Raw genomic sequence first — 27466 nt, forward strand, 5'->3', positions numbered from 1 at the left:
ACTACTAGCCTATCTTAACCAGTTTATCTGAATGATCTTCACTACTTCACCACCATGGTTGCTAGAAGATATCAAGAGCTGGCTCATATCTGTATATCACATCTGTATTTGTATTTTCAATGAGAGCTCTTTGGGCATCTTGCAGCTCCTCACTTACTTTGTAAAAGTAAAGATAAAGATGTCATTCAGTTCAGAAGTCAAACATTTTAGAGGAAAAGGCTAAGAAAATGGCAGTGCAAAGTTTTCACTGCAGTGTCATACAGCTCTATGATAGTATATAACTACTTTTTCAGCTGTATTGAAACAAATGGTGAAAAGATGTTCTGAGAGAAAGCTAAGGATTCGTCGTGTCTGAGCAGTTAGACTGCTGTTGACACAGAATGGCAGCGTCATCCAGTATCTTATTTCAGATATAGCTGATACACAAAAGGATTGTGTCCCCTGCTTCAGTCTTTTCTGTTGGTTTTGTGTCACTTGCCTCCATCATGGACACCAATATCAGGCACAATTTTGGATACCAGAATACTATTGATTCACCCAGACACAACCAGAACCTCAAAAAGATTGACCTAGCACCCTCTTCCTTCAAAATTGTTGCCAACCAGCCTTCTGCCTCTGAAAACATCTCATTTTGAGATGAATGTCACTGCTGAGAGGTCTGAAGAGCATGATTGCACATGCTTTAATTAAAGGTCTTGGGTCTGACAGGCTGTGACATTATCTAATATACAGCTTTTCCTTCAGAGCTGCAGATCACTGTTTTGTGAACTAGTACTTTTTCTGAGCACTGTCTCAAGTTTCCCAACTCATGTCATTGACACGATGGACCCAAAGTAGTGACAAAACTTCAGAGGAGCAATCATTTGGTGTCATTTCAAGATTCTGTCCAGATTTGAAACATCTCCAAAATGCTGGGACAACAAACAACTGTGAGCTGATCTTCAGTGAACCAAGGCTAAAGCATTTTGAATCCTTTTATTCAAAGTAATTTTGTTGGCACTTTTAGGAAAATGAAGATGGGTTGTTTCAAGTGTCAGATCATATATTTTGCCAAAAAGTCAAGTATGTTGAATAAATCTCTCCCATAGAGTTAAGAAAGTATACAGTTCTACACAGTGGGTACTTCAAACCCTTTATTGAGTCTGCTTCTCCTATGAATCACAGAACATAAAAATTCATAAAAGAATATTTGAAATAACTGTCTTCACTCACGTAGCCACCAAGGACCAGACTTTGTGTCATCACTGACATAAACCCTTCAGTAAAATCTTGGACACTGTTATTTTGCAAAGAATGAAGATTTGCATATGCACTTTGCTTGAAAGAGTCAATCCCTAATGTAAACTCATCTTAGGTATTTTTTAAGATACTATGGAGAAGCCTGCCATCCTGCAGTCAAATGGGTAATTTTGCTTTTCAGAGCATCTGATGTAATAACAGTTTTCAGGGGAAAATAATTTACTTTTAAAAAGCAATGTTCTTTTATTTATTTATTTATTTTTGGTAGAATTAAAATCTTGTTTCTTCTTTCAGTATTTGTCCCCTGTAATCTACTATTTAAAGCACAGGATAAATTCACAGCAACATCCACTTGCTGTGCTAGGCAATATTTCTTCTTTGATCTTTCAAGTGAGAGGATTCTATTGAAGCACAGTTAGAAAAATTAACCTTTCCAGTTGCTTTTCACATGTATACATCAAACTGCCATTCTAGGGAACAATTCATTGGCCTGGCTTGTTGGAACTTGGAAACTTGTCTCTGCTTTTGTTTGCTAACAGATTACTTTGTTAATTCCAAAGGTTTAGCAAGCACCTTGTTTTTCCAACAGAATTTCATTCATCCATTCTTGTTCTATATGAATAGATTTCTTCTGGTCACTGAGAGATAGGACTTTGCTTTCACATTCATACATTTTCCCCTGGCTAATTATTTGAAATGTTTGACACCCCAGATGTACAAACAGTCATTGGTCTCTGTGGAGTTTGTTGGGCTGCACATTGGTGATGGATTTAAAAAATGCACTTGGACACGTATTGAATCCATAAAAGAATGTATGCACACTGCATATAGTCGGGCCTGAACTCTACTGCACTTCGTAGTCATTCACATTAACACAAAAATCTGAATTGACTTCCGAAAGTTAAAGATCAATCTGGTAAAGATCATGCTCCTAAAGAAAAAAATATATATATATAATTTGACAAATGTAATTCCAGTTTGTATTTTCAGATTTATCATGATTTTTTTTTATTTTTTTTTGGGGGGGGGAGGGTGGGGGGAGAGAAGGTGAGGAGTGGGGAGGGATGAGGATTGGTGGTGGTGGTGTTTTAATTTTCTGTTGCTTAGATTCAGGTCCCTGGAAGATTTGAAGATTGTCTTCAAAGTGGTCTGCTTTGATTGCAGTCTGAAACAAGCAAAGAGGGAAGAGAATCAGAAAATGGACAAGAATGAGTGAGCATCTGGCTTTGTGAGTACATTTGTGAAACATCTGAGAGGCAGAGGAAGATCTCTTCTCCAGTCCCTGATCTACTGTGTATTCAGAACTAACAGTGAAGGACATGCTGCAGCAGAGATTGCTTTTCAAATTTCTGTCTATGCAGTAAGCTGTTCCTTGCTTTTGGACTGTAAGAACATATAATATCTGGTTGAGCTTTTGTTGCATAGCTTGGCGATGGGAGAAGGAACAGCTTCAGGAGGGAGATCATCATTCCTGAGGAATATCCCATTACCTATTGAGTAGTGCATGTTACTCTAAACTGAGGTTCAAATCTTCTAGAAATAGGAGGAATGCAGTTAAAGGCTTTGAAATCAGTAGAACCCAAATTTTGACTTCACATTTAAATAGATATACACTAAAAATTATATTGTTTCCCCAGCTTTAAGATACATCAGGTTTACCTAAGCCTCTATGCTTCTTATGCAGAGTAGTCATCAAGCTGGCTGCTGAATTATTTCCTTATAAGATCATTTAACTTCAAAACTTCATACTATACAGGTCACATGTTCTGGTGATATTCAGAAGGGAATTGTCACTTTCAGACAACTAATATCAGTCATTCTTCTATCTATATTTGGATTGCAGGCTCAGGAAAGTGTGATGGCAGTTATTAACTGCTCTCAAGAAATCCACTTGCAAGATGGATTTATTTCTTGATTAATGATGGAGATTATTCAAGTATTAATTCCAGTTTTTTATATAACAAACTTGATATCATCCTTGTTCTCTCCACCCTTAAAATTACTATGATTACTCTAATTGTTAGAAAGCTATTATTTGATTCAGATTTGCAAAGTAATTATCAGCTAGTAGCACATCTGCCATTTCTTACTAAATTTTGGTATGTATTGTTGTATCTCAATTAACAAAAGATCTACTAACTGAAGCATTGCTACATGAATTCTAGTAAGTCTTTCAAGCATGACATAAATTTTGTACTGATTGATTCTGACTTACTATGTGCTGTTTAATTTGTTGCTTTGCATTTCAGAACTGTTCTGTGAACCCAGTGCTTGATGGTTTTTACAATGATTTTCTAGTCTGCAGCAATCAGATGTACATGTAAAGGTTTTAACTGATGGAGCATCCTTTATGACATTGTTTTTACTCTTGCTTTGTGAGATGTATTCTCATTACCTTCTTTCTTTGATTGTGTCACAGGCTACAGGGATTAAATAGAATTATAGTTTTTAATCTCATCTTTGAGAATGTACTACTAACATAATGGGATAATTATCTCCACATGTCTAGCTTCTCTTTCATGAATATGAGGAACAGTGGAGGCAGCAAACATATCAGATATTAATACTGGAGCATCATTGATTTGCTTTTTACTCCAACCATACTTATATAAAGTTATTCAACTTGTTACAAAATTATAAACAATTTAAGACAATATTTTACAATATTTTGAGCATTTGTAAATATGTAAACATGCTTGTGTGCACACAAACATACATGTATACCACAAATGTCTGTTAGTGTTTCTATATTAAACAATTTCAATAACGCACTACTACACTCTTTAAGAAGCATCTTGTACTGAATAAAAGTACAAGTATACTAACAGTATAGTCTATAGTATACAAGTACACAAGCATACAAGTATACTAATAGTTCAGTTGATGTGTCATGCTGTTTTCTTAACACTGTAAACACTTCTGGGCTATGAAGTTCAGATTATGCTTTTTTTTTTTTTTTTTTTTTTTTTTTTTGTGAAAATACTTTCATGATCCTTTTTAGAAACTGTTATCAGACAAAACCCATTTCAAAACATCTGCAGACTTTTCTCAAACTCCTTCTGCAGTCTCCAGATTTAGAACAACCTCTGCTTACAATGGTTTCCTTTTGCGACTTCTAATTTCAGTAATTTATCTTACGGGTGGTACAAATAACTATAGCCATGAAAATACTATTAGAAAGTTAGAAAGAAAATTATTTTAATTTGGGGAACCATATCTAAGCTGTGAAGACTGGAGCATATGCTGCTTTGTTTGTATGTAATGGCTGCTTATTTAGATACTTTTACTGTACTTGGTATTTACATGTACCATTATACCAGGAATCCTAGCATTCTGTATTAGAATTACTAAATAATTCTAAAAGTCTTGAATAGACTGGATTGTGATCCACAGCTTTGGTATTTTATGGAAGAGGAACAAAGAAGGATGATAAAATTTTCTCCCGTAGTGGAACTGTATATACTGGCCTATAGAGATATTGTTTTATTTTAATTGATATATGGACTTATTTTTTTAAAGCACAGTAGAGTATATTAGTTATATATTTTGATTTTTAATATTCATGTTTAAAAAGATGGAACCATATTTTATTTTTAATAATTCTGGTCTGAGCACATGTAGTTAATTCTAATCTGTTTACAGTACAAAAATGCATACATATCTGTCAACATCAACACTAGAAGACTAGAGCATTGCTCAGAGTAGAACGCTGTAGCACTAATTATTTCCTTTTAGACTTGCTGTGGAATTGGCTTCTACAACAGCAAATTGCAAACTGCTCAAATTACATGTTAAATCACTTTATTTAGGGTGAAATTCTGTTGTTATTTCTATTTCTCATGTTCAAAATTCTGGTGTGTCAGTAGAGTAATTCTGTGAAAGAGGAACCATGCTTTCCTGCGCATAGAGACCTGGACTTCCCTAAGCCAGCATGGGGAAAGCTCTTGGGCGTCAGGATTCTTTAATTTCATAGTACTGCACAACATTCAAGATCTGCAGCTTCTGTTACAAATTGGGTGGCCTTGGGGGTCCCTTCCTTCTCTCAAGCTGTAAAATCAAATATGTACAAGCTGATACCTAGGGATTTACTTGTTCTTGTGATTGTGACTTTTTTAAGTATTGTATATTTACTAAAGCTTTCTCTTGCACACACTTGGACTGTGTGGAAGCATGAAAACATTTTCCCAGCAGGCAGATTAATGCCTTTTGTCTTACTAATGAAAATGGGGAAGCTGTTCTGTTGCCATTCACTGCTTAATGTCTCCTTCTTCAAAATGAACCTAGTACTCTGTAAAAGAAGCTCATTCAACTGGCTGTTGATAGGTTTCTAGCCTCAGTCTGAAGCACAGTTACCAGGATATTTTTCACTATAACTTCAGACTTATTGGATGTTTTTTCCTGATGCTGAGGATGTCCCCATTCCCTTTTTATTCTTTTACTTACAGAGAGGTAGTCATTAAAACAAACAAACAAACAACAACAAAAAAAAACAACAGCTGGCCAAACACTTTGGCTTGTTTCTACTTGTTAAGATGGTCCTTCTCAGCTCCAGACACGCCAGAACTTAGAAGGACTAACACGTCACAAGTGTAGTATAAACCATGCACTGTCTTCAAAGAACCCAAGTAGGTAAGCTCTATGTGCTGAAAGCACAATATTAAATCAAATGTTAAAACTGCCTAAGATGCTACAGAAACTGTTGAAAGCTCCAAGAGGTTTTTTGAAGAGCTGACAGCTTTATCTGAAGACAAAATTTAACAGAACTTCCCAGGAGCAAGTCCTTTAACTGAGGCTTTGTTTGCTGAGCTATGAGGTTGACTCAAGCCTACTACATACTCTGCTGGGAAGTCTATTAGGCACACAGGAAAACTGGTATGGTATAGTCTTACAATAGAAATAAAGTCTGCAAGCATTTCTCTGGAGCTTGGATGCACCTGGTCCAAGCAAGTCTATGTTGGGAAAAAGGTTCAAAGCTCGGTTTATAGTACAAAAATTATGCATTTTAAGCCATGTCCACATGACCCATTTGGCAGAAACCCATACCTTAATAACAAGGATGGAATTATATTTGTAAGCAATTATCACTGTTTGGCATATAATATAGATAATGGATGTTACAATTGTTGCATATTGGTAACATACCCAGGCCAGATAACATAAACTCGGGAAGGGTCTAGTTAAAGTTACACTTCAGAGAAATTCAATGATTTATGTACAGGAGAGCACATTTAAATGACACCAAGCTGGGAGGAAGTGTTGATCTGATGGAGGGTAGGAAGGCCCTGCAGATGGACCTGGACAGGATGGGTTGATTGGCAGAGGCCAATGGGATGAAGTTCAATATGGCTAAGTGTTGGTTCCTGCACTTTGGCCAAAACACCCCCATGCAGCACTACAGGCTTGGGGGAGAGTGGCTTGAGAGCTGTGCAGAGGAAGAAGATCTGGTGGTGCTAATCAGTGCTTGCCTGAACATGAGCCAGCAGTGTACCCAGGTGGCCAAGAAGGACATCTTGGCTTGTGTCAGGAATAGTGTAGCCAGCAGGACCAGGGAGGTGATTACCCCCCTGTACTCTGCTCTGGTGAGGCCGCATCCTGAGTACTGAGTTCAGATTTGGGCCACTCACTACAAGAAGGACATCAAGGCCCTGGAGCGTGTCCAGAGAAGGGCTGTGAAGCTGGTGAAGGGCCTGGAACAGAAGTCCTGTGAGGAACAGCTGAGGGAACTGGGATTGTATGGTTTGGAGAAGAGGAAGCTCAGGGGTGACCTTGTTGCTCTCTCCAACAAGGAAGCTGTGGGGAGCTGGGGCTTGGCCTCTTCTCACAGATAACTAGTGACAGGACTAGAGAGAATGGCCTCAAGTTGTGCCAGGGAGATTCAGGTTGGAAATTAGGAGACATTTCTTCTCAGAAATAATAGCCAGTCATTGGAACAGGTTACCCATGGAGGTGGTAGAGTCACCATCCCTGGGGGTGTTTAAGAAAAGGTTGGACATGTTGCTTAGGGATGACCATGATTTAGTGGGTGACCTTGGTAGTAGGGTGATGGTTGGACCACATGATTTTGAAAGTCTTTTCCAACCTTAACAATTCTATGATTCTACGAATCAACCACAGCTGTGTCCTATAGTGAGATACCATCTAGTTAATTGTGATTGGGGTATTCTCACAATTTGAGCTTACACTCACTGACTCTCCAAGAGACTTTCAATATTTCCTTTTTTTTTTTTTTTTTTTTTTTCCCCGTCATGGTGTCCCTATAGGCCAAACCTGACATTCCATCATGGATATGTATCCAAGCCCCACCAGGCTGGAAGAAGTGTTTGTGCTTTGCAGCCTCCAAAGGGGAATTGTCTTCCATGTACTGTTTCAGGGAGTGCAGGAAATGGATAACTGCTGGGTGAGCATAAATTACTGTGCATAGGTGTGAGTGGCTATACAGTTTAGAGGCTTCTTTTTCTACAGAGCTTTTGTTTGTGCCTCTGGGCAGGTTATGGTTATTTTCCATATGAAAGAAGATAAGTCTAAGAGTCGTAAGTTGTGCTGCACAGCAAATGTATCAGAAATTAAACTTTATGCTAACTTTCCAGGCTTTATAGGCTTAGATACATTACTGAACTTTTAAAATAAATATTTGTATAAGCTGGTGAAGATCAACTGCAAAATGAATGTTATTATTTGCCTTGATATGATTACCCATAAACTGTTGTTAATAAAAGGTTCTTATGCTCAGGCCTAGTTTTCTTACCAGTCATCATTAAGATGCAGTTTATTGAAAATGTTAGGAAATATATGATTCAAACATAACTCCATTATGTAGAAGTCATTTTCTTTAGTGCAAAAAATAAGAGAGAAATTGCACTATTTATTTATGAGAGCATATGTGACCTCTATTCCAGCTATTTATGTCGTATACTGGCATTTCATCTGTGTACTCTCAAAGTAGATCAGCTTTAAAAAGATGACCTCTGTCTTATTTGTGGGCAGAACAGAGGTGACAATAGTCAAAATGCTGAGATTATGATTTCCTGACATTTTTATCAACCTTGGTAATGCATTTCAGCTGGAAAATGCTGAAGTTGACAATATGTAATTTTTGAATACTGTGTTAATATAATATTTTCTGTAATTCAGCATTTGTAACTGTTGTTTTCACTTCTAACGGAGTCTTTTACACCACATGTACTGCCGCAGACATTCCTGCACAAGCGTATAATTCATCCATTTAATTTTCAAGAACATTTCTGTCTTCTCATTAAATGGTAATTTCCTGTATCAGAAATTTAATGTCCTCTCTAATTGTAGGGTGATCAAAATCAGAAAATTATGTATTTTTATATGCTAAGTGGAATTTGGGTTTTGGAATTCATGTAAAATATATAACTTGATTTGTTTCTCATTGCTTTTAAATTTTGAATTCAGGTTGTTTGCAAATTAGTACTTTGACATTTTCATCACAAAATGACATACTAACCCTACCCCTTCAGCTGTGATGAAAAACATTATTAAGATCACAATGTCAGGCTTTCACAGGCTAGGGAAAGAAATTGGCATCTTGTCTAAATTGTGCTTTCCTAACTTGGCCCTTACCTCAGTTGAAGGCATTACAGTATGGTCTTTAATTATATGAAAAGTCTATTTTTTTTCTTGCCTTATTTAATATCCAAAGTAGATCTATTTTGTAGATGAATTAGAATTGCATAATGAAGAAATACTGGGTTTTGTTGAGGAACTTGGAAGGTATTTAGCAAACTGGGTTAGGGATTCCAGGAAGAAAAATGATTGTCTACTTTATAGCAGTTGAAGTTTACCTTGAAGAGATGAATTCCTCTCTTTCATCTGTTACAATATTTCTGGACAAGCTAAATCAAACTTTTCACAGATGGTCTGGTTTCCTTGTTGCTTGAGTTCATTGCAAACGTTCTGAACACTCAGAGCTAAAAACCAGGGCACTGGGAGCTGGGCTTTGAGCATTTGAGTGTTATACAATGATTTCACAAATGTGATGTCCAAAGTGAGCATGTACATTTGACCTCAGTCTTTTTAAGTCTATGTTTCAAGACAATCCTCATCTCTCAGGGTATTTAAAAGTAGATTGTGTTATGGCTTTGAAAGATAATAAAAAATAGTGAATGGATATTTTGTCTCTAGGTCAGTGTTTAAACTATGCACAGTATAAGCCACAGATACACATTGAATGATGGGGAGAAAAAAATAGTTGGTCATTACATGAGTAGAATCTTCCTCCACTGGGGCATGCAGGTGCTATACAAACAAGCAAAAGTTAAAACAAATTGAAAACAAAACAAAACAAAACAAAAAAACATAAGAAAGTATACTGACAACTACATAATCAGACTGGAAATATCTAAGATGGGAGTTCCCAGGCTACGGTATGTGTACTACTAATGGTATGAAAACTATTTCAAAGTGATTTTCAAATAAGATCTGAGCATCTAGGCAGAAGAATGTTTGCACGTAAATTCCTTGTATTGCATTTCCACAGGAAACTAGGGCACAGATCTGGAAGCATGTGTATGGTTTAATACATGCTTCAGTTCCATCACCATCACTAATGTGGTAAAATGCAGTTCTTTTTCCAAAACAAACTAATAAGGTTATTCTAAGCTTAAAGGATGTCCTGTTAAGCAACAGGCCACATTAGCTCAAAGCAAATTACTACTGTATATGCTCATTCCTCTCCTCCAACTGTTGTTTAGCATGGAAAATTAAGTTAAATGGCATTGTGTCCTTCTAGGAATATCCTCAGGTGCACTTCACAAGCTTTTGCCAAGTGAGCTAATGGAGCAAGTGAGAACAGGAGTAGCTTGTTGTCTTGTGTAATTTTAAAGTAATTTGCTGACAGCTAAAGAATTAAGTATTACATTCCATCCCAGGCACCCTAGCATATGAACTAGTAGGCAGAGACTTTTCACCTGCTACTCCTTAAACCTGCCCTGACTTTTCTTATCACTAGCTTTCATTTTCATCTGATTAAAATTGCCTGGCATTCACAGTTTGTATTTCTCAGACTTCTCAGAGGTCCTGCCTCCCTGCTCAGTGAATCTAGGCTCATTGTCTCAACATCAGTTATTTCCTTCCTTTCCTCAGTCCAGTCTTGCTAGCTGGCCACCCCTGAACTCCACCTTCTCCAGTCATTTTCCAAGTCTCAAGTTTTGTACACATGTTAGGGCTCTGCATGACATCCTCACAACAGAGTTTTTAGAGATTTACTACTCAAATTCACATTTTCAGTGAACAAATATTTCAAAGCAAGATTTTCTGAAAGTTTATAACTTAGCAAAAGCTGGATATTTTCACTGGAATGATTGCTATACTTTCCTGATTAAAAAGTTCTCCATTAGCAAATTTTCTGTGCTGCTCCTATAATACATGCCCATGAGTCTGCTCATTTCCACTCTCATTGCCCATGTAGTTCTCAAAGTGTTGAAACATTTCAGATGAAATTTAGAAAAGGAAATAAAGAAAAAAGGAAACAGAAACAAAATCAGCTGAAGGCAAATGTTTTAAAGTACAGCTATATGTTAAGCAACTGAAAATAAAATAACCATCCATAAAACTAGAAGCACCTTTAATCAAAGTAGTGAACTTCCATATAATATAGGATAAATCCTTTCAACATGCATCTCAAGCAGCCTTAAGTATAAAACTACTTTCTGTGCTTTAAAATGTCCAGTTTAATATAATTTTGTTGTTACAATGAGGTTGCTGGGTAGATATATACATAAAACAAATATATTTAAGTGAGTGCTTTATATCATCATATACTCTACAACTATGTAAGCACCCAAGTCAGTATATATGACTATGTAAACTAAAAGCATAGATATAAACTTGAGCAATTTCACATAGTTGACATTATCCGAAGAGTGAAAATTTCTTAAATGGATTGTACCCAACTAATGGGCAAAGTAGTAATTAGTCATGCTGTCATTAACTAATCATTTAAGCAGGTTAATTGACATGTGGCCATGCATTTGAGAACCAGACTTGAACTTAAATACATATTAAAAATAATATTGCAATCCTATTTCACTTGAAATATTTATTGATCTGAACATTTATTCAAAAAGAAGCAAGTATACATTTAATTGATAAAAATATATAAATGTACAATGATTCTTGGATCAATACAATATGTTGGAAATAATAGTGCCAAGTGAGTCCCAGACAATGTATAAAATTAAAAGATCAGAAGAATAACTCACTTAGTATTTCCAACAGTGTGATAGGTTACAGGTAGCATTTCCAAGACATTCACAACCGACAAAGGAAAAAAGTATTAATGCTTCCTATTCGATACGATATAAATGTAATGTATGGGTGTGCATGTTTGAGCATATAGTTATACATATGCATGCATACAATCTAATTTGAAACTAATAGAGCTGCAGTATACAACAATATGATTAATACAGGACAATTTAAAAATAATTTTATTGGGCAATTAGTGCTAATGGATTTACTCATACTTCATAATCTATGCACTGTCATTGACTAGTAGAATTATTAAAACCAGTATTAATTGCTATCGTTTCAAAGCTAATACTCTTAGGTAGCAATCATTGGTAATCACTGGCTTACATGACTGAGTAAGCACATTTGCTGTCTTCAAACATATGCAAACATTCAAAACTGTGCAATATATATTAATATATTGTATCTTGACAGGGTCCCAAACAAAGCTGCCCATGAAGTTACTGCACTTCAAGTACTTTCTAGTACTTACAGATGTATCTGAATGCTTAACTTCGCTGCAGCTTCTAAGAAGAGAAGAAAACAGAATTAGGCAATGCCTGTTGAATATTTAGGAAAATATTCTGCTGCATTGCTGAAGTAGAAGGAGATCCATAAAACCAGTCCACAGAAATGCTCTGTCGTTTATTAGGCTGTAGTGGAGGTAAAAACTTCCCCATGATTAAATCACTGTTTGCATTCCATTTTTGGTATTCTGGCATAAACTGCAGTCTGTCAGCATACAATATTTTCCACAGAGGATCCAGAAAATAATGTGTTTGGTAAAACAAACTTGGTGCTGGGTAGGAGGGATAATGTCCCCATGGCATGAAATTATTCACAGTAAGGCAATGCTCTAGCTCCTTTTGACGTCCTCGCTTTCGTGACCGTCGATGTTGCCTGAAGTCCCCATGAACAAAGTCATTTAAGTTTGATGGGTGAATACTCCAGTAGTTTCCCTTGCCATCCTCACATCTCCCCACTTTGATGAAACAATCATTTAGTGAAAGGTTGTGCCTTACACTGTTTCTCCAGCCTTGACTTTTGTTCCTGTAGAAAGGAAAGTTATCTTCAATGTATTTGTAGATAGCAGCTAAATTCAATTTATTTGTAGGGGAGGAAAGAATTGCCTTTGCAATTAAGGCTATGTAAGACAGGGGCGGTTTTTCCAGAAATCTTCCTTCATCCACTTGTACAGAAAGACCATTTTTGGTGCATATATGAGAGCTGGAAATTCGTGGTGGAATCCTCTGAACCACTTTTCTTTCTTCTCCTACAGTATGTATGGATGGACTTCCTTCATTGTTTTGAGAAAGGTCTTCAGTCATTATAGCAGCATGAAGTATAGCATTTACTTTATTTCAAATGTTCTGATATTTTACTGCAAGTAGTCAGTTGAATATTGGTCTGCTGAATATGAGCAGCAGGAGAAAAGGAAGCAGGACTTTAAATATGCTGCTCTCACGTACCCAGATTCCTATTTTATACTTTGTTAAGTCAACATCCTTAACAATGAAAACAGAACTGCCAATGTTTACAAAAGTCAAGGTACAAGTCCTAGCTGAATGAAAAAAATATAAAATAATTATACTATGTTAAGTATGAAGATAAACAGACCATGACGTTAGCCTTTTACTTCAGTATAATCTGAGAAAACACCCTTCAGTGTTCCCCATTGAAACGTAATGATTAATGAAAAAATGGTTGTGGCTAGATAGCGTTGTGAAAGGATTAGACCCTCCACTGATATGCAGAACAAATTGAAATCAACATGTTGGTTCCTGTGTTGTACACCTAGTCAAGCATGTTGTATTTAGTACAATAAACATTTGCTTTACGCCCTAAAAGAAAGTACTGCGTGACACTTGCTATCAAATTTGGTAGCTGCAGGATACCTATTCTTGGTGAAATTGAATGAAAGACACACACACACAAAACCAAATTACTCCCCATTTATTTTCTTAACTTTCTGGTCCCAATTGTGCAACTAGTTTTCAAACTGAGTATGCATGTGACTGTTCCTACTGACCCAAGAAACCACTTGAGGGAGCAAGTACTACTCAGAGCAAGAGAGTACTGTGCTCTGGGACTCCCAATGCTTGAACTATCACTTGAACTTTGACATAGCCCTCAGAGTTCTGAGCCCTGACACTATTAAGGACAAGATAATCATCTAATGTGATTAGTCAAGGAAATTAATTAAACATGTTCAAATATGTTCTAAAGCAAAACAAAACAAAATGGCTTTGAATGTTTTGAAAGCTTTGAAAGACAAACTTGCTCCTCAAAGGAATTTTTTCTCTCTGGTATTGTATTCTTTTGGGTCACTTTTGATGTGTATGATATGTATTCTCAAATGAGATCAGAGTTTCAAGGCATCAACCGCAGCCTTGAAGATTCAGTCTTATGAAGATGAAGTTGATGTTATTCAGAATCACAGAATCACAGAATTGAAAAGGTTGCAAGGGACCTCGAGAGATCATTGGGTCCAACCCCCCTGCCAAAGCAGGTTCCTTAGAGCCGGCTGCCAAAGTAGGCGGCCAGACAGTCCTTGAATATCTCCAGAGAAGGAGATATTCCACAACCTCCCTGGGCAGCCTGTTCCAGTGCTCTGTCACCTTCACCATGAAGTTCTTTTGCATGTTGGTGCGGAACTTCCTGTGCTCCATCTTGTGGCCATTACCTCTTGTCCTGTCCCCACAAACCACTGAAAAGAGGTTGGCTGAATCCCTCTGTCTCCCACACCTCAGGTGTTTATACACATTTATGAGATCCCCTCTCAGCCTTCTTTTCTCCAGGCTGAACAGACCCAGGTCTCTCATAGGGAAGATGTTCCAGACCCCATATCATCTTTGCCCATCTCCAATGGACTCTTTCCAGGAGATCCCTGTCTTTTTTGTACCAGGGAGCCCAGAACTTGACACAGTACTCCAGGTGAGGCCTGACCAGGGCAGAGTAGAGGGGGAGGATCACCTCCCTTGACCTGCTGGCCATGCTTCTTTTAAGGCACACCAGGATCCTATTGGCCCTCTTGGCCACAAGGGCACAGTGCTGGCTCATGGTCAACCTGTCGTCCACCAGGACCCCCTGGTCCTTCTCCTCAGAGCTCCTCTCCAGCAGGTCGCCCCCCAGCCTGTACTGATACTTCGGGTTGTTCCTTCCCAGGTGCAGGACTCTTATTTAACTTCATTTGGTTTCTTCCTGTCCATCCCTCCAGCCTGTCCAGGTCTCACTGAATGGCAGCACAGCCTTCTGGTGTGTCAGCCACTCCTCCCAGTGTCGTCGACAGACTTGCTGAGGGCGGACACTATTCCCTCATCAAAGTTGTTGATGAAGATGTTGAGCAAGACTGGACCCAGCACCGACCCCTGGGGAACATCCATCAGAGTCTGAAGTGCTTATTCAGGCAAAAAGAGAGGGATTAGACCACACATTAAACCAATCCTATTACCCTAGACCTCAGCGTTCACATCTTAGTTGATTATCTTGATTGTACACTTGCAAGCTTTTTCTGAGGTTCTCAAATCCACCAGCCTATGATCCAGTTGGTAGCCACAATCTTTTTAGATCAGGAAACAAGACTCAGAATGCAATGCTGTTGTTCATACTGGTCTCAGTAATGACTTCTTCTGAAGGCATTCATTTGCCCTATTTTATCCCTGCTAGAAATTTTCTGCCTGGCACATCCATAAGTTGCCAATATCTTTCCATCATACTGGTGGCTTTTCATAACCTTCTTGTAGGTTTTTTATCCATTTTGTTCTCCTCCTCTCTTATTTGCAGCTGAACAGTTGCCAGCTCATGGCAGAGCTGTTGAGGCTAATTAGCTCCAGAGATTGTGACTTGGCACTTTTGACTGTTTGATCACCCTATTTCTGTTGCTGAAACTGTAATCAGATTAGGCCCGAAGGGGTTCCTACAATAATAACATCAAATGTTTGATTTCATTCAATTCAAAATACTGGATTTCCTATAGATTATTTTGTGATTTCTGCTGCGATATGGGTCTTTATGGAGCAGTTGCAGACTGAAGAACAAATGCCTCACTGTGACAAGGACTACCTATTGTTTCCCCTACATTTCTAACAAAGAAGCACAAAATCAAACACGTGTTCTGCTATTTTAGTACCCACTTTGTAAATGGAGAGAATTTTAGAGAAGGATTAGACATGAAGACCAGACATCGAGGGCTTACAAATACTCTAATTACATCAAGAATAAGCAAAACTATATTATTAAGGTTTTCAGATTTAAAGACAAGCTTTCAGAAACTGAGGAAACTGAGGTTATTAAAGGGAGCCAGACTGAAGTGTTCAGAAATTCAAGTGCAGTAAAGACTCAAAAATCAAAAGCACAGAAGTTGAACTCAATCCTAAGCAAGAAGAAAAAATATGTAGGAAAGGGCTCCATACACGAACAGATGAACAGTCCTTTCAGTAGATAATATAAGGAAAGAACAATTCTACAGGGAATGAAAGATAAAAAGGTGAACAAAAGAGAGACATTATGAGGGGCTGAAAGCCCTGATCTCCAATGTAAAGATTTTATTTTATTTTATTTTATTTTATTTTATTTTATTTTATTTTATTTTATTTTATTTTATTTATTTTATTTTATTTTATTATTTTTTTTGTATATACCTGCAAAAAAAAAATTCATCCCATGCTTCTGGGTACATTGTTTGTTTCTCCTTTCTCTGTGTTATTTCTGGAATTAATTTTGTTTTCCTCTGAGTTCTATCTTTAAAAGGGAAAGGGTGAAAATCTCTCCTAAAATCAAGGTTTCTTACAAAAAATGTAACGCAAATTCCCTGTTTTATCCTTATCCTTTGTGGGAGTCTTGTCACTGCCTAAAATGTCTGCAAAGCTTTGACATTAGAACTACCCTCGCTTGCTCAATATCCAGTTTTATCTGAAAAGAAGAATCAAAGACAGAGAAAACATACTGTCTACTCTTCCTATACAGACTGTCTCCAACCTGGGGAAGCAGATTCTTCTTTAAATATCAACAAATACCTTATTAAAGCAGCATTTTTTTTTTTACTGCACTCTTTACAATATTAATAAAACATTGCATACTTAGAAATCTCAGATTTCCCACAAAACAGTATAAAAATATCAAATTGCTTTATCAAATTACTTTTCATTATGATTTGTCATAAATTAAATGTTCTTGAAAATATGAACCTGGAAACCAGTGTATCTGGAAATTCTGTTACAGTAATATAATCTGTTCTGAATTTTCGCTGTGCAAAGTTTGTCTTGACTGTCTTTTCCTCTGTTGGTATTTTGTTCTCTGTCATCAGTCTAAGTTAACAAGGGTTTTGTCAGTGATTTAGCTGTAACTGTATGAATGGACGCTATCCCCTTAAAATAATACTAATATTCTTTATATATGTATATGTATTTATATTCTTACAAAGATTGCAATTTTTCCACTTGACACTGTGAAAATAATATGACTTTTCAAGAGTGGGCTGGTTTCTTCTCTGGGCCACAAATTAATAAAGTTGATACCAGCTGCAGTCGGTTCAAAGTCATAGGACAAAGTTTTGTAAAAACATTCTGAAAGTCAATGCAATCCATAGCAAAGATCAGAAAACAATTGAGGGTAGCATATGTCCTCACTCAGCCTTTATTACTGATATTTAGCTTCAGTTGTGGAATTTAGACAGAATATATTTCTTAAATGACATTTTTTTTCTTACTTCTTTGAAAACGTACTTCCTTAAAAGTACTTCCTTAGTACTTTGAGAATGAATTGCTGTTTCAAAATGCCTCTCACAATATGCCAGCAACTTTTTTTTTTTTTTTTTTTTCCCTAAAGGATATAACCTTTTAAATCTTTCTTTTCTTCATCTAGCTCATCTACCTCTTGTTCAGCACTTTTGACCATTCAACAGTCAGCTGGAATAGTGTTCTCTGCAAGGAGAAAATGTTTTTATGCCTCATCCTAATAGATTTATTTAATAGAAGAGAAGTAAGTAATACATCTCATACTCTCAGCTGAAGAAGTACAGTTTCCTAGGGCACTAGGGAGTACACTGTTAGGAAGCCAAGTGGAACGAGATTTTATACTGCTCATCTTTAGCTGATGCTTAAGACATAATTGTATTTCAGTTGACACAGAAAGGTATATTCTCTCTCCTTCCAGATAAGGCCAAGAAAGATCAGCTGGCCAGTGCTAATAATAGACATGCCAAAAACATAGGCAGGAGCAACTATTTTTTGATTAAAGGTCTATTTGGCTATTGCTTTTTGTGCTCTGCTATTTGTTTAATTAAAGTATGAAAGGAAATACTTACTCTGTTGTCTGATTAAGAGATTTTTGGGCACCATATTGTAAGATGCAGAGAACAAAAAAGATATTATTTTTCATTACAATTATTTTTAGAATGTTAATGCAATTCCTATATGTGTAATTATACTTGCTTTGGTGTACCTGGTTGAAACCATGTAACTTGTACATGGTTGAAACCCTCGTAAAAAGTCTAACTGAGCACAAACTGTCCAGGCAAATCCTGGATCAGGTGGAGGAAGAGGCATAAATCTCCACCCCTCTGCACTGAAGAAGATGAGGCTTGTGGATAGGAAATTGCTTTCCACATAATTGTGGCTTTCTTCCATTCTCAGCTATGTTTCTTGGCCTCCACCCTTATAACCATTGAGATTTATCTCTGGTACAAGGAAAAAATCTTTACCTTCTCTTATTTCATTGTTTATTTCTTATACAGTGTTTTTCCTTATTTATTTATTTATTTGACTGGCCTTACTGAATACATGTTCCTTCTCTCACTAGATAAGGGCACAAGACTTAAAATTTTGTGACTCAGTGGTATCACTTAGGCCAAACTGTTAAATTACACTTTGGTTCCCAGCTGCCTTGTTTCTTTACATCCAGAATAGAAGTAAGGGAGTTGAACTCAATGAATGACAAGGCAGTTACAGGTTCACAGACTTCTCTGTGCTGATTAAAGTCATCACCATTTCTTGTGTTAAAAATAAATTAATAAAAGAAAAAGTAACTGAGTCATAGAATGGCTTGGGTTGGAAGGGACCTTAAAGATCATCTAGTTCCAACCCCCCTGCCATGAGCAGGGGCACCTTCCACTAGACCAGGTTGCTCAAAACCCCAACCTGGCTTTGAACATCTCCAGAGATCCAGAGATCCAGACATCTACAATTTCTCTGGGCAACATGTTCTAGTGCCTCACCACTCTCTGAGTGAAGAATTTCCTCCTAACATCCAATCTAAATCTCCCCTCTTTTAGTTTAAAACTTTTCACCTTTTCATATCACTATTTGCCTGTGTAAAAAGTCCCTATTCTATTTTATAAGCCCCCTTTAAGTACTGAAAGGCTCCAATGAGGTCTCCACGGAGTCTTCTCTTCTTCGGGCTGAGCAACCCCCGCTCTCTCTGCCCGTCTTCACAGGAGATGTGTTCCAGCCTCTGATCATCTTTGTAGCCCTTCTCTGGACAAGATCTAACAGCACATCCTTCTTGTGCTGGGGGCCCCAGACCTGGAAGCAGCACTCCAACTGGGGCTTCACAAGGGCAGAGCAGAGGGGCACAATCACCTCCCTTGCCCTGCTGGCCATGCCTCTGCTGATGCAGTCCAGGATTCAGTTGGCATTCTGGGCTGCAAGTGCATACTGCTGGCCTATGTTGAGCTTTTTGTCCACCAGAACCCCCAAGTCCTTCCCTGCATCAATGAGTTCTTCTCCCAGTCTGTACTCCTGCCTGGGATTGCCCTGACCCAGGTGCAGCACCTTAGACTTGGACCTGTTGAACCTCATTAGGTTCACATGGGCCCACTTCTCAAGCTTGTACAAGTCCCTTTGGATGGCATCCCTTTCTTCTGTCACATCAGCTGGACCACTCAGCTTGGTGTTATTGAAACAGAAATAGGTGTATCTTTTAGGAATAATAAATAAGTTCTCCTTGTTTGCATAATTACTACTGTAGTATTTTCTTAGATTATATTGATAGAAGAGATAAAGTTGCCATTAGAGCAAGAAGCCTCATTTTCCAAACTGCACCTTATTTGCATGGTGCAAAGCCAAAATATCCATACATCAAGTCAGCTGTGCAGCTGTGTGCAAGGCAGTACACAGGAGCAGGTAGAAGCGATGCTTCTGGGATTTCAGTGAGTGAAAGCCTGGACTCTTGCATGAGAGGAGCTCTGGAGATCTCACTCTCTTCTTAGGCCCTCATGAATACATGGCTGGATAGCACTACCATCTGTGTTTAAAAAATAAGTCTTCAGTGCTTTCACTGCTAGCCCTTGTTGAAAAATACAGCATATTCCAGTGCTGGTTCAATATCAATAATATTCCAGAAATTTACAGGCTGTGATAGGATTTATTTAGTTTATGGAAATCTATCTTATGAAACTCTCCTTTGTGTCTTGTGGAACAGCTGTCCAGAGATTAAGGCAGAGAAGCATTAGAAAGACCTGGAGATGCTCTCTTGGTGTAGGACAAAAATTACCTGTAACAACAGGAGAAAGGATTCAAGACAGCCAGCAAGAGCCGAGCCATTTGAAAGTCCAAATACTGAATTAGATTTCTGGCCTGGTCCAAGATCCATGATGATGCCACTAACGCTGTCAGTCTCTGGATTGTTTAATTCAAAGCAAGCCCTGTCGTATTTATTAGCTTGTACTACACCATTAGATTAGAGTGCAGGTTTGCCCTTTGAGAGAAACTCAAGGAAACTAGGTTAAGTAATATGAAGCAAAAATGTGTCATTTTAATTTCATGATCTTTGTCCCACAAACACTGCATTTTTCCATGCATGGCATGCCGTAAAAGTAGAAACCAAATGTTAACTGATTAAGCTGATTGAGAGTTTCATTTGATATCATGGGAAGGTACCCTGTACAAAGGTTGAAAACCATTTAAACAGTGAAGTGTGTTTCTTCCTCCTGTTTATAGCTGCGTGGCACAGGGTTTGTGTTTCAGGGTTGGCTGCACAAGTTAATTTTGTGACGTGCTTTTCTCTCCATTTGGCTGGATGATGCTATATGCAGTCTAGCACTAGATAATTTCATAATATAATTAGTCGTGAATTCAGTCATATTTACAATGGTGTATTACAAGTTCATCTCCAGTGTACTCACTTTGATGTTTTATAGCATTCCTGGTTCATTTAAGTTTTGGTGTCTGATCCTAGCTAGAAATAGCTGATATACTCCTAGGATCTGTCCCACTGATTTAGCATGGTTTGAGGTCAATTGTACTTGTAAGTACAATGTGGCATTGTACTTACAGGCCTTAAAACACTGCAGAAAAAGAGGCCTTCAAAACATATGCAGGAATAATTGAAAATATAGAAATTATTTGCCTGATACATGTTAATCAGAGATTAATAGCTCCTTCTTTGTGGAACGTGATCAGTTTGTTGTGCAATCTTATGTTGTGCAACATAAGATGATCACCTAAAGACAGCTGTTTGTCCAGTTAGATTTTAAGTATAATTTTTCTTCATAGCACACAGAGCCACATAAAAATAGGGAATGCAATATTTGAAATGTATCATTGAAATTTTAACTCCTAATACTATCAGATGGAGAACAGACAAACATAGCTAACACACCATAGCATCTATTAATAGGCCTGACTCCCTTTTGCAATGTCAACTGTAACACTAATCCTTGTTTTAAATCACAGTGTCTCAAATATCAGCTGTTACTAGTTGTACAGTTCTCTTTCAGTTTATATCAGAGAGCCCAATGGAGTCTTTTGAAGGACCTAGTAGGGTTAGCAAGGCTAACTTATTAGAAGTCCCTACTGTGAATGATTTCTCTTCTGAAGATGAAGATGTTAAACCTGACATTAAACATCGTTTCTCTCCACTTCCCCGAAGGCGGAATTCTGCTTCTTCAGAGGAAGAGGAGGCAGATACCCCCACCACCATTGCAAGAAAAGTTTCATTTGCTGATGCATTTGGGTTTGATCTTGTGTCTGTTAAAGAGTTTGATACATGGGAAGTTCCAAATCCAGCACAAAATAATGACTTAGAAGATGAAGTGTTCCCTCAGGAGGAATTTTTTTTATCTCAGCTGTTTACATTACCTGCTTCCCAAGAAGAACTTTTGCAAAAAGTGCGAGAGCAGAAAGTACTGCTGGAGTCAATTGTGTTCCTGCCTGGAATTACCTGTATGAACGGTATTATAAGAGTCCTCAATGTATCTTTTGAAAAGCAGGTATATGTTCGAATGACACTGGATGACTGGGTCAGTTATTACGATATCTTAGCAGAATTCATGCCTAATTCTTGTGGCAGTGAAACTGACCAGTTCTGCTTTAAGATTTCTTTAGTGCCTCCTTATCAGAGAGATGGAGCCAAAGTGGAGTTCTGTATACGATATGAGACATCAATTGGCACTTTCTGGGCAAACAACGATGACAAAAACTACACTCTGATTTGTCACAAGAAAGAAAATGTGTCCAAGCTGGATAATAAACCACACAGAGAAACTACTGATAGACATCTTAAAGGCTGCTTAAAGACAACACCAAGCAGGTGAGGTTTCATCTTCCCTTTTGTTAACTTACAAAATAGCTGGTTAATTCTAACTTTCTAACTTGCAGAAGCCAAGATTCCCATGTTGATTGTTATTGTTTATATAATAAATCAGACCAAAACTTATTTTCAGTAAAGCTCTTGCAAATATCAGACAGTAGTTTTCTGCAAACAATTGGTTGGAATCAAACATCATAGTTTTAATATATGGCATGCATGCCTCTTATATGAAAAGTAATGTGAGGGTCTACAAATTATGTGCTGTGTACTGATTTTGATCTCTGTAGCTTATAAACTGAGATGACATCAGTGGTCTGGTGAGCCTACTTTGCTCTAGACTGAAGTAGCTGTACGGTTAAAGCATTTCACATCCAGTCCCTTTGTAAGTCAACAAGAATTAAAAAGAAAAAGAAAATCCTGGAATTTCACATAATTTATTTCATATTTCATTCTCTACGTGCAGCTACTAAAACAGAAATGGCAACAGTCAGGAAGCTGGTAACTCAGGGAAGGGTTCTGTTGCAATTAGAATAGCTGGTACAAACTTTTCTGCAATTGGCTGGGCTGTTCTACAAGGTGCATCTTAGAGTAACAAATCCTCCTCCCTGCCATTGTTTAATGTTTTGTTTCACAACTGGTGAAATTAATAATGATTTATAAGGCAGAATTGGTAACATAATAAAAACAATACAATGTATTCAATATACATTGTTCTGATTAAACATAGGCAAGTATTCTGTTGATTATAAAGTGACAGTAGTTAACTTACAGCTTAACCCCATATGAAGAGAGAAGCAGGAACAGTAACTTTTAGCCTCCTACTCTGTTTTCAACTCCCTTTGTTTCTGTAAGTAAAACAATGTTACCCGTGTAAATCTAATTCTCAGGTTTTTGTTTAGTAAACTTCCTCTAAATCCATAGAAATTCTGCAGAACCAAATCTATATTTTACCTGCAGCATCCTCTGCAATACTTAAATCCCTGAACTGAATTCATCTTGATTTTTTACTTCCTGTTTTCTTGCCAAGTAAGATGGTGCTCTTTGATTTCCCAGGTTTTAACTGCCTGCACTCTTCCACTGAACAGAACTGGTGGGGAAGCGGGAACAAACCTGTGGCAGTGGCTGGAGCTTAATGAGAAGGGAATCCTCCAAGGCCATAGCCTCTCTGTTCTGTCTCCTCCTGTAGCCCAGGCTCACTGTGCTGAGAGCCTCTGGCAGCTCTAAGTGCATGAGTCCTGTGAGGGGATGTGTGAAATACAACTTAGTGCCTGCGTCACAAACATAGTGTAAGAGCAGGCCCCAGGGATAACCCAAGGTCCAGTTCATAGACAGTCCAGAGAGCTCTCCTGGCAAGGGTCTCTTGGGTCAGACCTGGTGCTTCCACAAGGAATGTTCTTGTACGTAAGAGCAGAGGGTTTAACGCATTTACCTGCTGTGTGGTCAGATCCTGACATTTGTGCCTGGTTCTGTACGTTGTATCTGTCCTTCAAGAAGTGTCACATGACTCATTCTGGGTAAATAAGGTAGCCTGAGGTATTCTGTAGAAGGGCCTTGATATCAGATAGCACAGGCATATGCAGGCAGTGTGATTTCAGGCTGAGTTCAGGTAGCCTACAAGGAGGATATGGATATGGAGAGCTGTCTTAATTTAGGGAACCCTGGGCTTCCAGCTGTGTTTGGGACTGACCTGCAAATTTAGATACAATTGGGCAGTTGATGTTAAGTGACAAAAAAACAGTGTAATTCCCTGAAAACCCTGAAGTGATATATCTAGTGTTAGTATAAACTGTAGAAACATTTAATCTGGGGAATGATCTTTTGCATGTATATGCTGAATATATTATAGATATCTCAGCCACAAACATATATTAAAAAATTGAAAGATAACATGTCTACTTCCTAACATCAAATTACCTTGTCACTTATCAGAGATGGGAAGTTGTGTCCTTCCATAACAGTACGTACCAGAATGCATATATGTATATATGTGTGTGTCTGTGTGCACATATAAATGTGCATATATTACATATATACATACGTAAGCGTACATATGTATGCACACACATACCTATTTGTTCATGTATGCAGATGTACACACAACAATTTCTGACATTAAAAACAAAGTGATCAGGTTATTGTTTACATTAAGATTGCATACACGTTTTTGGCAAACAGTTACCTACATGCACTTTCAAGACACTTTTTAGTGGCAGAAGGACGTAAAGAGTCCTTACATTAAATGAAAAAAATGTGTTACAAGTGTTTCTGGAATACAGTTTCAGTGGTCTCTATGGCTTCTGAAAGCCAGTGCTGGCAGATTGTAATCCAGGACCAATTTTATGCTACAGGGACTTCATTGACTTCACAGGAGTTACAGCTTTCACCAGTGTAAATGAGGTCAGCATCAGGGCCTTTCGTTTCAAAAGAACTAAGATGCCAACCTCCATTGCTCACTTGTTTTTCAAAGTGTCTTTGTACATGTTGCCCCTTTGAGTGAGGAGGAACACCCTGCAGACATCTGCAAAAGTACCTCATTATTCTCCTTCAGACCCTCATTAAAACTCCTTTGCTTTGATGTCTATAAAAAATTGCAAGAAAAACAAACCCCCCAAAATTGGCAAAGTGAGGCTGATGATGTGCTGTGACTACTTCATATCATGTTGAGCAGTGCTGTCTTTCCCTGCTCTCCTCAAAAAGACCTCCTCCCTTCCCCCCTTTTTCTCTCTTTCTCTTCTTGTTTCATGCTCAAATTATAAACTCTACAGAGTGTATATGTGCCGTGCTGCATGTATATAGAGTATTTAGCAAAGTGGGGTCCTGGACCATAACTAGGTTGTCCTAGAAACTGCAGCAATGCAAACAGATATACAGAGAATTAGTAACAATTTTACCTATGGATCACACAGGTAAGTAATATTGTTGTCTAAGTCTACAAACTGGACGTCTTAAATTGATGATTCCTTTATAACAACCTAAATACAATGATATTTAAAAAGGGCATTTATTTAAGCCCCTAGTTCAAATTTAGAAACCTGTTATCATTTTAATTTTTAAATCTTGGCTTAAAGGTATTTATACTTTCTCTTAAATGTGCAATTTACCTTTTCAGTTAAAAAATAGGACTGTTAAAGAATTATGTTTTTTAAGCACATAGTCTGATCCACTCTAGGGCATACTTGTGTGGCTCATTAAATGTCATTAGTGAGGATTATTTGCGTTAGTTAAGTGAAAGGAATAATATGCGCTTTCAGAGGAAGTTACTGAGGAAACACAATATGACTGTATCACGTTACCCTTAAGAATATGAACCAGGACAAAGTTGTGTGAATAAGGCCAATGAGATGGCTTCTGACATCATTATGAAAAAATAAAATCAAAATGGACTCAACCCTCAAAAATCACACCTGAAAAAAATGGTAGCAAAAGGCAAAGCTGCATAGAATAATTAATGTTGAAAACTATCTAGATTTGGATGATCAAAACCACATGTCTATTCATTCCATGTTTTATATGCTTTTGCTTCTATGCCTAGACAAGAAAAAATAGTCTTGTCCCAAACTTTCATAAAATATTTGCTTCCAACTGTATTTCTCCATGCAAAAATTCTCTCCAATATAAATTTTAACAATTTTTGTTGTTTTTTGAAAAACTTGAAGATTCACAGGAACAAAGTATCGTTTGAAACAATAGTGTCTGAATTAATTACTTTATCTTTTAGTCAATCTGAAAGTGTGCATTTAACTCATATATTTGGGGGAAAAATTGGCTCCTAAAAATGTGAAGGTTGCCACTGGAAAAAGAAAAAAAAAAAAAGAGAGAGCTTCTGTCAGAAAACAGTCCTCATTTCTATCATATATACAAACACCTCAACATCAAGAAAAACATAATTGAATTGTATCAGCTCCAGTTTTTCCTCTTTTTGTTTGACTTTTGATTTTGGGACATGGATAATGATTCTGAACACAAATTTCTCCTGGTCCTCAGGTTTGGACCACGTGATTTTGTTGTGGACCCCAGGCTCCTGCATCGGTCTGATGAGACAGGGAATGGTTGTGTGTTGCATGAGGCAAAATCCCGTAGATCATGGTGCACGGCGCAGTGATAACGACCTGCAAACCTTTCCCCCCCCTGTGGCCAGTCACTGGTGAGGCTGCACCTTATTTCTGTGCTTGGTCCTGATTTGCCATCTGTCAAGAGAGCAATTGGAACAGCAACACGAGGAAAATGTATGATAAGAATGAGAAATGTTTCTCAAAAGGCTAAAATGTATTCGGACTCCTGTCCTCTGACAAGGAAAGGGAAGCTAATATGTTTGTCATAACTGTTAGTTATCCCACTCTTAACTCTCTAAGCCCACAAATGTATCACTCTGAAATGATGTTGGTCCTGTGTTTCTCTGGTAATTGCTGGACATACTTTTCTCTGAATGGTAGTACATTGATTTATTTCCCTCCATAATGCCTCCTTAAAACAGAACACAAAATAAGTGATGTCTCATACAAGAGCTGCTCTATGTAAAATGTGTGATGAGAAGGAAGAGATTAAAAAAAAATATGGTCTGCAGGTCACCAATGCTAATTTTCATCAGATTAAATATATAATAATAGTAATTGTAAAATAGAATAATAGTAATGATAATATTACTTAGTAATAATAATAGTAATTGTCAGTTAATTTCTTCTGTGCATGAGTACTTTCCTGTCTTCATCTCCAGCCTCATCCACTTTCTGATGGAAGGCAAAGGAAATATGTTGCTGAAGACACGTGAACCAAAAATGTCCCCTTACTGCAAAGAAAGCCAATGGTGTCATGGGCTGTGTTAAGCAAAGTATTGCCAACAGGTTGAGGGAGATGTTCCTTCCCTTTACTCAGCACTAGCGAGGACACACCTGTGTCCAGCTCTGGGCTCCCCAGTACAAGAATGACATAAACATACTGAAGAGACCAAAGAAGGGCTATGAAGGGATTGGGACATTTCTCCCAATAAGGAAAGGCTGGGAGAGGCTGGGAGAGGCTGGTTCATCCTGAAGAAGAGGTGGCTCAGGGGGATCTTATCTGTGTGTATAATTATCTGAAAGTAGAAAGCAAAGAGAATAGAGCCAGACTCTTTTCAGTAGTGCCCAGTGAAAGAACAGGTGATGGGCACAAACTGGAACACAGAATGTTCTCTCTGAGCATCAGGAAGAACTTCTTTCCTCTGTGGGTGACTGAGCACTGCACAGGTTGTCCAGAGAGGTTGTGGAGTCTCCATCCTTGGAGATCTTCACAAGCTGTTCTGGGCAACCTGCTCTAGGTGGCCCTGACTGAGAAGGAGTGGTGGACCAGATGACCTTCAGAGGTCCTTTCCAACTTCATTAGTTATGTGATTCTGTGGTACATCCTGGCAGGACTGCAGTGTGCTCAGTCTTCCACAGGTGGATCGCAAACCTAAGCCTAGTTGTGCTGA

At 37.9% G+C, this 27466-nt stretch overlaps 1 protein-coding gene across 1 annotated transcript in view; it reads left to right on the forward strand.

Annotated features, from left to right (window-relative positions):
- The first annotated feature begins 21168 nt into the window (after positions 1-21168).
- Positions 21169-27466, forward strand: part of PPP1R3A (protein phosphatase 1 regulatory subunit 3A) — a 34983-nt gene continuing 28685 nt past the window's right edge. The window contains exon 1 of the mRNA XM_005010990.6: positions 21169-22020. Coding sequence (XP_005011047.4) covers positions 21227-22020 — 794 coding nt within the window. The 5' untranslated portion in view covers positions 21169-21226. The remainder of the gene's footprint in view (positions 22021-27466) is intronic.

Source organism: Anas platyrhynchos, chromosome 1, assembly GCF_047663525.1.
Source record: "Anas platyrhynchos isolate ZD024472 breed Pekin duck chromosome 1, IASCAAS_PekinDuck_T2T, whole genome shotgun sequence".
Lineage (NCBI taxonomy): Eukaryota > Metazoa > Chordata > Aves > Anseriformes > Anatidae > Anas > Anas platyrhynchos.